The sequence below is a fragment of the Micromys minutus genome (assembly GCF_963924665.1).
Source record: "Micromys minutus genome assembly, chromosome: 17".
Taxonomy (NCBI): domain Eukaryota; kingdom Metazoa; phylum Chordata; class Mammalia; order Rodentia; family Muridae; genus Micromys; species Micromys minutus.
This window is the reverse complement of record NC_137952.1, coordinates 3,827,257-3,838,072: the sequence shown is the minus strand read 5'-3', so window position 1 is coordinate 3,838,072 and position 10,816 is coordinate 3,827,257. Positions and strand designations below refer to the sequence as shown.

The 10,816-nt window shown below is 49.4% G+C and overlaps 1 protein-coding gene across 3 annotated transcripts in view; it reads left to right on the top strand.

The window, feature by feature from the left end:
• Nucleotides 1-10,816, top strand: part of EXT2 (exostosin glycosyltransferase 2) — a 129,529-nt gene that overhangs the window by 10,545 nt on the left and 108,168 nt on the right. For all 3 annotated transcript variants that reach the window (XR_013975384.1, XM_080931181.1, XM_080931180.1), the window contains exons 3-4: nucleotides 1,745-1,834; nucleotides 8,535-8,651. Coding sequence is in view for 2 of the 3 variants with exons in the window: in XM_080931181.1 (XP_080787307.1) it covers nucleotides 1,745-1,834; nucleotides 8,535-8,651 (207 nt within the window). In the remaining variant the exon portion in view is untranslated. The remainder of the gene's footprint in view (nucleotides 1-1,744; nucleotides 1,835-8,534; nucleotides 8,652-10,816) is intronic.

The following is a 10,816-nucleotide window of genomic DNA, read 5'->3' as shown; positions in this document are numbered from 1 at the left end:
GTACCTGACACCTAGCAGCCACAGCCCAGGGATGATCTGGAGGGAATGGGAGTGGCAGGACTGTGTCTTCCAGATGCTTAGTCTGCCTCACAAGTATGTGGGTGACTGATGTAGCCAGAGGTCTGTGCCAGCCGGGGTCGGCCATCCTGTGCTGCTGTGGCAGCCTGGGCTTCGTGGAGGTTAGAGCTAAGGAAGGCTCTTCTCCTATACTTCTCCTTTTAGATTAAAATGTCCAACCTCCACCCCAGTCATTGGGGTTATTCCTGTTTACTGTGAAAAGCTTGGAAAGGCAGCTCAGCAAAAGAAATGTAAGATTTGTTCCATACTCTAAGAAGGAACAACATTTACTGTTTAAATGGGCTTAGTAAGTCTTTTTTTCTCTTGTATTAAATTGCTGGGTGTGTATATGAGTTCAGTTATAAAGAATTTTTTTGGTGGCCAGGAATGGCATTATGTAATCATAATCTACAGAAGCTTCATTTCTCATAATACATTAAGAATATCTTTTCAAATAATTTCATGGTGTGAGTTTGTGGATGCATGTATCCGTACAAGGGTACACACACACACACACACACACACACACACACACTCACACACACACTCACACACTCTATGTAGAGCCCAGAGGTTGATGTTGGGTGTCTTTATCACTCTCTACCTTAATTATTAATTAATTTTTGAGACAGGACTCTCACTGAATCTGGAGTCTGCCCATCTGGCTAGATGGCTGGTCAGTGAGCCTCTGGGATCTTTGCTGCTGTCCCTGTCTCCCCAACAGTGGAGTGGCAGGCATACACTACTTTCCCTGGCTTTTGTATAGGCGCTGAGACTTGAACTCGGGTCCTCACACTTTACTGCCGGGTCCTCACGCTTTACTGCCGGGTTCTCACACTTTACTGCCGGGTCCTCACACTTTACTGCCGGGTCCTCACGCTTTACTGCCGGGTTCTCACACTGTACTGCCGGGCCCTCACACTGTGCTGCCGGGCCCTCACACTGTGCTGCTGGGCCCTCACACTGTACTGCCAGGTCCTCACACTGTACTGCCGGGTCCTCACACTGTACTGCCGGGCCCTCACACTGTACTGCCGGGTCCTCACACTGTACTGCCGGGTCCTCACACTTTACTGCCGGGTCCTCACACTGTACTGCCGGGTCCTCTCCCTAGAGCTTCGTGGTTTCTCACACAATTCTGAACATTGTGCAGCATTCCATTCTATGGCTATTCTGTAATTTAATCAGCCTTCTATGGTTTATTACTTTTCTTTTTAGTTTTATTTAAATGTGTATGTTTGTGGACTACATATGTGCCTGGTATCCTCACAGGCCAGGAGAGAACATTGGATGGATTCCCTGAAACTGGAGTGGTTATAGCCCACCATGTGGGTGCTGAGGTTAGAAACTGGGTCCTCTGGAGGAGCAGCCAGTGCCCCTAACTTGAGCCACCTCTCCAGCCCCTACTTTTGTTTCTTGAGCATTTATGTAGGTTTCAGGGTTGTTCTGCCTTTTTTTAAATGATCAGAAATGGTTATGTAGCAGACAAGTTGGAAGTATATATCTTTCTAATTTTAATTTGTCCCTTTGGGGCTCACCTTGCACCTGAGAGGCCTTACTGTTGTGGCTGTTTATGCTTGTGTCCAGCAGAAGGCGCTGTAGCAGGCTGGGGCCATTTGCACAGGTGATCTAGTGTTACATACTCTTTGCTTCATGGCTGTGGATTTTCTGTTTATTTTCTCAATAGGTGGGATCGAGGAACAAATCACCTGCTGTTCAACATGTTGCCTGGAGGTCCCCCAGATTACAACACTGCCCTGGATGTCCCCAGAGACAGGTGAGCATGTCCCACACTGCCCTGGCTGTCCCACAATGGATTTCTGAGGATTGGGTAAGTTAAAGAGGAACCATTTGTTCCCACAAAAGTAGATTCCTAGACAGGTATGGTGGTGCACTCACGCCTTTAGTCCCAGTACTCAGGAGGCAGAGGCAGGAAGATATCTGAGGTTGGGGACAGCTTGGTCTGCAGAGTAAGTTCCAGGACAGCCAGGACCACAGAGAAACTTTGTCTTAAAAAACAAAATAAATAAATGAATAAACCAATAAATAAGGTTCCTGATCCTGCTAAGATATATTTTATGGTTGGAATTGTTTATTAAACTAAAAAAGCCTCTTAAGCATTTTCCTTCTTAAGACAGAAATGCGGAACCTGTGTAAACCTGGGGAAGCAGTTGGAGCTGGGGTCCTGGACAGCTCTAAGAACTGTCTTGTTTTCCTAGACCAGGCTAGTGTTTTTCAAGTGTAGCAGCTGAGTTTCCAAGCCAGTTAGGTTCAGGATTCAAGTGCCCATGCTTTCTGAATGTGGGCTCCTTTGCCAAAAGTGGTCCTGCAGCTTCCGAGGAGAGAGGTGTGGATGTAGTGGTGAATATTTAAAGTCTGCTCTCTGCTCCCTGCAGGTGCATACAGCTCTCCTGCGGGTGTGTGCGGCCCTGCGCCCACCCAAGTGCTCTGGATTCACCAGTGAAAGACTTGCAACCTCTATATTTAATACGCCGTAACTAGCTCAGTGGTTGGGCATTTCCAAACCACTAGCACACACTTCCCTCCAATATTCCTGAGTTAACACTTTTCAAATCTGTATTGTATCTTTGCTGCTTTGTCTCCTGGGCAGCCTCTGGGGCTGCTTCCCTTTGCACCTACCTACAGTGGTCTGTCTCACCCTCCTGAACCTTCATGGTGTGGTACCCACACCCCTTCTCCCTCCCTTGCATTTCCTGTTCAGGAATCCTAAAAGTCCTGCCTCTGTCTCCCTGCTCAGCCATTAGCTGTTGGCAACTTTATTTCCCAATCAGTGCCAACTGGAGGCAATGCTTCCTTAGCCTATGTGCAGGACACTCAAACAGGATTTTGGGTTGCATACTTAGCGTTGGAACACGGAAACCTTTCACCCCACTCTCCCCTCCCTTGTTTCATTCTTCCTGGTAAAGTTTACCAGGCAGAGGTAGGCAAAGCTGGCCCGACCTGCCCCGACCCGAGTCACTCATTCCTGCCCATCTGCTTACTCATTTTAGCTGCTGACTCCTGGAAAGTTCCAGAATGAGGTGCCGGGTGTGTTACTTCTTTTAGTGTTTGGCTGACAGCTTTGAGGAAAGCAGAAAGTTTGGCTCCAGCTCAGGACAGTGTTCAGATTGCAGGAGTGTTACAAACATGTGAGCAGATTCATTTTTTTCCAGTCTTGTTAGATGATGCTGAACTTGGGATCAGTGTCACTAACAGAGGTCACATTCTGAGACCAGCTGTGTTCAGCTTGTCAGAGGCTAATATTATTAGCTGTGGAAATGTCCAGTGTCATGTGTCTGCCCAGATGGCTAGTCTGAACCTTCTATGTTTCTAGTGGATATCTTAAGTCAGTTTTGAGTTTCTGTCTGGTAATAGGACGATTACTAAAAGATACATGATAATGTGCAGAGCCCTGTGGCCAACAGAGGGCAGTGTGGCCTCACAGGGATGCAGAGCCCTGTGGACATCAGTGTGGCCACACAGGGATGCAGAGCCCTGTGGACATCAGTGTGGCCACACAGGGATGCAGAGCCCTGTGGCCAACAGAGGGCAGTGTGGCCACACAGGGATGCAGAGCCCTGTGGACATCAGTGTGGCCACACAGGGATGCAGAGCCCTGTGGACATCAGTGTGGCCACACAGGGATGCAGAGCCCTGTGGCCAACAGAGGGCAGTGTGGCCACACATCTGCAGCTGCACTTAACCCCAGGTGATCCCTGACTGGCCTGCTGACCGAGCTGCTTTTATAGACACCTAGACAGATCAGATAAGGAATATGGACAAAGGAAGGAGCATCACATTGCAAGGTTGTAGAACCAAGAAAACACTAAGGGCAGGCTCCCACTGGCTTTAAAATGAAATGGGTTATGTCTAGTTGCTGATATTCTTCTGAGGAAGGGAGATGCTTCTGAGAACAAAGAAGGTAAGGAGAGAGTTTGTGGGGTTCAGGGTCTACCCCTCCCGTTGGTGTATGCTTTCAAAAGGCTTTCTGTTTTGGGTGTGCTTTCTGCTTTTTCTGTTTGGGATATTTCACGTAAAAAGAGAAAGAAATCATAGTCTCACTGTGTAGATCCAGCTAGCTAGGAACTCACTGTATGAACCAGGCTGACCTTGAATTCACAAGATCCGTTGTCTGCCTGTCTCCTGAGTGTGGGGTGGTAGATGTGTGTCACCATGCCTGATGACACACTTTACTTTTGCCAGGATCTTGCTGTATACTCTGTGTAAGAGGCTTCTTCTTCTTCTTCTTCTTTTTTTTTTTTTTTAACTTTTAATGAAGTGTTAAATGTGGGAAGGTGCCAAGTGGCGGGGTGTGGGGGGGAGTGTTGGAGTTCTTGGTGGTTGGTGTTTGGGTGGTGGAACCAGGAAGGTGAAACTGTTAGATCAGCACATAGTTGGTCTATACCTTGTGTGTGTCACTGGTGCCTTGGTGGAGTCCTAGGCTTGTTTTAAAGGCTTTATCCCCTTGTGTGTTCAGAGGAGCATAGGACATCGTCAGTTGGAACCGGGTGTCTGGTGTTCTGGAATGAGGAGGCAGGTGTGCTAGATCTGATCCCTGAAGTCTGAATTCATGATATGCATATTTACAGAGTATTTTGCTTAGAGGAATGTGAGGGTCTGAACTGAAAAAGAATCTGGGCATCAAGAAGAACAGGAAGCAGCTTTTCACATCCACAGTGAAGAGCAGAGAGAGAGAAGTACATGCTTACTCCCCTTGCTTGCTCTGTTCTTGTACAATTCATACCCAGTGTGGCACCTGCTTGGAGGATGGGTCCTTCCCATAATTAACAGTATAACTAAGCTAACCTCTGCCTCTCCCTGAGAGTCCTTACTAAAAGTCCTCTCCTAGGTGAGTCTACATTGTGCCAAGTTAGCAATTAAAACTGTCACACTATATAGTCCCCACCTCCCCCACATGTACATTAAGTTTAACTTTAGTGGGAGCATATTAGACTTCTTTAATGCTTAACTGATGTTGATTTTCTCAGACATGATCTGGAATATTACTACCTTGAATTTTCATTAGCTTTTCTTTGACTGTGTCTTGTACATATCAGTACAGGCACATATAGTCATTGATTTGAACTTGTTAGGGAAACTTGAATCCTATTCAAGAGAAGAGGGGGTTGGCACAGAACTTCATACCCCCACTGTCAGCCCCACCATCACCACCTCCGGGCAGTCTTGGTCCAGATGTACTCCTCCCCCAATTATCCAGAAGCAAATTCCAGACCTTTTATTATTCCATATGCAGACATTCCTGTGTGGATCTCTGCATTAATTATAACCCGAGTGTCATACCTAAAACATAATAGCACTTAGGAAACGATATCTTTTTAAAGTGTATATGTATGTGCCTAGATGCATTTATGTGCCCTTCATGTGAGTAGATGCCCTTGGAGACCTGGAAGTGGAACAGTTACAGACAGTTGTGTGTATTGAGACTGTAAGAACTGAGTGCCATCTCCCCAGCCACCGATTAGGTGTTGCTTTGAGATATCTTCTCTCTGTAGTCCAGACCAGCCTGAAACAACACCATCTAGTGCCTCAGGTTTCTGAGCTGAGATTATAAGTGTGCACCACCAAGCTCTGTTCAGTATTTTTTTATTGTTTTATTTTTATTTATATTTATTTTGAGACAGTCTCATTATGGAGACCAGGCTGGTCTTGAACTCGGAGATCTGCCAGTCCCTGCCTCCCAAGTGCTGGGTAAGGGTGTGATGTGCCACCACAGCCTGTTCAACAGTACTTTAGATAAATTGGTAAACTACTAGGCTCCTGTGTTTGGCACTGTGAAAGGTCAGTGGTAGAAGGAGCCTCTGTGGATGGGATTCGGGTTGTGGGAGTGAGGCTCAGCATTGGTGACAGGGAGTCAGGAGTTCTAGAGTCAGGAAGCCCTGGCTAGTCCGCGCTGGAGACCTTCTCCATTGGCTCCTTAGCTGGCCATCAGCAGGATCATCAGCTCAGGGTTCTGGCAAGGTTTTGATTACATCTCTCTGGAACTGAGCTCCAGTTTGGGGATCTGTGGTAGGGAAACAGAATGTCCTGCTCAGACATTCACTCTGCAGGCAATGGGAAACATGTGTCTGAGAATGAAGGCAGCTGGCAGTCTCTGCGGTGCCGTGCCTTGGGAAGCTCCATCTGCTCAAGAGGCTGGGCTTCCAGTGTCGGATGCTCAGGACAGGCCTCACCTGAGGACAGCTTGACAGGCTATCAGGGTTCTTTCTGAGACCACGTGGGGGACATTACCTGTGTGTGTGTGTATGGGTGTGTGACATGGGCTGGCTTCAGACGGACACACACTTCCTCTGTCCACCAGCCCCTCCCCCACAATATAATAATGTTTTTGGAGCCACAAGGACACCATAACAGGGTAACAGTGAATGTTGATGTGAGAAAGGAAGCATGCTCCACACTCCCCTTCCCTGTGGGGCTAAGGGTAACAGCCTAATTCCCCACAAAGCTGGCTTCCCTGCGTTGCCTGGTGCCTGTCTCTAACGTGCATTCTCTGCACAGCGGCCCTGAGCCCTGCAGGGTCCGCTTGCATTCACAGCCATGGAACCCGCCCAAGCTCATGTTGGATGGATTCAGTGTTGCATGTTAATCAGGAAAGCATCAGAGCGTGTGCTGGTACTGAGGATAGTCATTACATCTTAGAAGTAGACAGGCGGCTGGAGAGGCTCTGAGCCTGCTCGCTACCCACTTGCCTGTCCTTGGTTTCAGAGTGCTTAAGCAAACAAAGTGAGGTTTTCAGGGGTGCTTTGAAAATCTCTGAACTTAAAACTGGTCACATTGGAAGGGAGTGTAAGTTGTTATCAGTGGAGGAGGTTGGGAGTGATTAATATGGAAAGAATAATGTGTTTTTCAGTCTCAGACATTGTACTTACTCAGACTCCAAGGTGTGTGGAACTAGAAAAATCACCCCCAGAAAGTGCTTTCGATGGGTTGGGGCCCTGGGACAGCACAGCTAATGGTGGTTGTGATCCACACCTGCTTCCTTTGTCTGATGAAGTGTCATCGGCACACTTACAGGATCAGTTAAAACATGTGGTTGGTGTTTTCTAACTAAGGAGAAAGAACACTAGAGCCTACAAACTCCGAGAGGCTCTGGCGGGGCAGTGGGAGCTGGTGGAGGCTGTGTGAGTGCCACAGCGTGAGTGCCACAGTGTGAGTGCCACAGCGTGAGTGCCACAGTGTGAGTGCCACAGTGTGAGTGCCACAGTGTGAGTGCCACAGTGTGAGTGCCACAGTGTGAGTGCCACAGTGTGAGTGCCACAGTGTGAGTGTCACAGTGTGAGTGCCACAGTGTGAGTGCCACAGTGTGAGTGTCACAGTGTGAGTGCCACAGTGTGAGTGCCACAGTGTGAGTGCCACAGTGTGAGTGCCACAGTGTGAGTGCCACAGTGTGAGTGCCACAGTGTGAGTGCCACAGTGTGAGTGCCACAGTGTGAGTGCCACAGTGTGAGTGCCACAGTGTGAGTGCCACAGTGTGAGTGCCACAGTGTGAGTGTCACAGTGTGAGTGTCACAGTGTGAGTGTCACAGTGTGAGTGCCACAGCTCTAGGATGGCAGGAGAGCTGCTTGGGCCAGGGCCTGGAGCATCTGGCTGATGTAGTGTGGCACGTGACACCTGCTAGCCAGTCTGCTTACCTCGTCTGTAGTTTGTGAGGTTCCAGGAGAGAGCGAGAAGTGACTGCAGAGTCTCCCTTCAGACCTGCTCTCCCACCTGTGGGTGTGTTGAGAATAAAGTACGGGGCTGGAGAGCTCAGTGGTCAAGAGCTGCTCAGAGGATCTGGGTTTCATTCTTTGCATCCTCATGGCTGCTCACAACCATCTATATAACTCTAATCCCAGGCAATCTAACGCCCTCTTCTGGCCTTTATAGGTACTGCACACAAGTAGTGTGTGCACATACATGCAAGCAAAACACGTAAAGATAATAAAAGTTTTTAAAAGGATCAGTTTGCTTTCTAGAGAGTCAAGTGAGGTCTGAAGGATGTAACACAGAGACTAACAAGGTGGGTCAGCGGATAAGGGGATTTGCCATCCAGCCTGATGACCTGAGGTCTATCACCGGAACCCACATAGTGGAGAGAACTTGTCCTCTGACCTCAACACATGTACTACAGCTCGTGCCCTGGTGCATGCACACACACACACACACACACACACACACACGACACGCGCGCACACACACAGCACACACACGCACACATGCACACGCACGCACATGCACACGCACATGCACACGCACACACACACGTTGGGAAGTAAGGAAAGACTTTAGGCAGTGGGGGGAGGCTGGTTATTTGATGGGAAGCAGCTGATGCCTGTGTGGTGCGCTGGAAGTTAGGGCTGTATCAGTGTTTTCAGGCACGGGGACTCTCACATTTCCTGCTGTTTATTAAGACTCAGCCATTGCCATCCCTACCTCAGGCACTTTTCATGAGAAGCTTTCTTTCTTCCTTTTCCTACAGGGCACTGCTGGCCGGTGGCGGCTTTTCTACCTGGACTTACCGGCAGGGCTACGATGTCAGCATTCCTGTCTTCAGCCCACTGTCAGCTGAGATGGCTCTCCCAGAGAAAGCGCCAGGGTAAGGTGGCTTAGCGTGCTGTGAGATTCAAGAGCACACATTGGAGTGATGACTCACGGGTGTGGAGATGAAATTAGCTCAATGGCTGCTCCCTCCAGAGTGAGGTGGGGGCCCCAGGAGTTGAGCTCACCCTAGAGAGAAGCTTGCTGAACTCCTTTTGAGATCGAAACCTTCCTTGGGCTCCAAATGGGGACACAGAAGACACGGTTGTCAGATCTCTGGGAAATTCAGAACCGGTTAAATGTTAGGTGGTAGACATTGATGCTGAAGGTCAAGGTCAGGGATGGTGATGATGATGGTGATGGTGATGATGATGGAGCAGTCTCCCTAGATGAGGTGTGGGTGTTGGCAGTGCTCTGTGGGGTACCCCAGCAAGCCATACATCTACTTCAGACACTGGCCTGTTCCACCCATTTTGCCTTTCTTATGGCTCTCAGTATTTTAGGGAGATCAGGGCTGTCTACTAGTTTCACAAAATAGAAATTTGTAGTATCCTAGACCACCCGCCCCCTCTGCCTTAGACAGAAAATTAGCAAGTCTGCCCATGTCAGAGGTGTGCCCATGTCAGAGGTGTGTGCCCATGTCAGAGGTGTGTGCCCATGTCAGAGGTGTGTGCCCATGTGAGAGGTGTGTGCCCATGTGAGAGGTGTGTGTCCATGTGACAGGTGTGTGTCCATGTGAGAGGTGTGTGCCCATGTGAGAGGTGTGTCCATGTCAGAGGTGTGTGCCCATGTGAGAGGTGTGTCCATGTCAGAGGTGTGTGTCCGTGTCAGAGGTGTGTGTCCGTGTCAGAGGTGTGTGTCCGTGTCAGAGGTGTGTGTCCGTGTCAGAGGTGTGTGTCCGTGTCAGAGGTGTGTGTCCGTGTCAGAGGTGTGTGTCCGTGTCAGAGGTGTGTGTCCGTGTCAGAGGTGTGTGTCCGTGTCAGAGGTGTGTGTCCGTGTCAGAGGTGTGTGTCCGTGTCAGAGGTGTGTGTCCGTGTCAGAGGTGTGTCCGTGTCAGAGGTGTGTCCGTGTCAGAGGTGTGTGTCCGTGTCAGAGGTGTGTGTCCGTGTCAGAGGTGTGTGTCCGTGTCAGAGGTGTGTGTCCGTGTCAGAGGTGTGTGTCCGTGTCAGAGGTGTGTGTCCGTGTCAGAGGTGTGTGTCCGTGTCAGAGGTGTGTCCGTGTCAGAGGTGTGTCTGTGTCAGAGGTGTGTGTCCGTGTCAGAGGTGTGTCCGTGTCAGAGGTGTGTGTCCGTGTCAGAGGTGTGTGTCCGTGTCAGAGGTGTGTGTTCGTGTCGGAGCTGTGCCTTGGATCTGTCCACTCCCTCCTTTGATCTGCCTGCATTGACCCATTGCCATCTTTGGGTGCTAAGTGATGTCCGGTTTTGTGTCCCAGATCCTAGTATTCCTACCATCCAGCTTGGTCCTGACTTTCCAATGCCTTCTTGATAAAGCCACAGACCCTTGAATGTGCTGTCTGACCACTGTCTCCCTTTGAGTTCGCTCTCCAGAGAATTTCCCCCTCAGTTTTGAGATTAGGCTTTGCTCTCCCTATTTTTCTATAAACTTACTCTTCATCTCTTAGAAGTGTGTATGTGTGTGTTTGGATGTTTTGTGAGTGGGTTGTGTACACATGTGCATGTGTGTTGTGTGTGCATGTGTGTATTTGTGGTGGGTGAGTGTGTGTGTATGTGTGTTTATGTATATAGGCAAAGGTGGCCCTCAGGTATCTGTCCTCAGATGCGCTCCAGTTTTTGTTTCTGAGACAGAACCAGGAGCTCATCGACATAGCTGTGCTGTCCAGTCAGTGAACTTCCGAGAGCTGCTTGTCCGCACCTCTCAGTCCCTCCATCTCCCAGTCCTGCTGGAAACCCCTCCTCATCTGTCAGTGTGCTGTCCTGCTCATCCTTTCGGACTCACCGTGTGCCTGCATGCGGAAGGGTGGGCCACACTTTCTTTGCCCTGGAGCATAGTCCCCTGCTGTGTTCCCACTGTGGGCTGCACTTTCCTAGGGTGACACTTGTGCAGTGGCATCATGACTCCCGGGAAGCCTGTCCTCTTTGATCTTTGGATTTCGTCAGTGTGACGGAGCACGGGCCGGGTCTGCTCTTTAACCACAGGATGGGTTTGGCACCTAGTTGGCTCATATTTTCATCTGTGGAGTAAGGAGGAAGGTCTGCTTGCATGG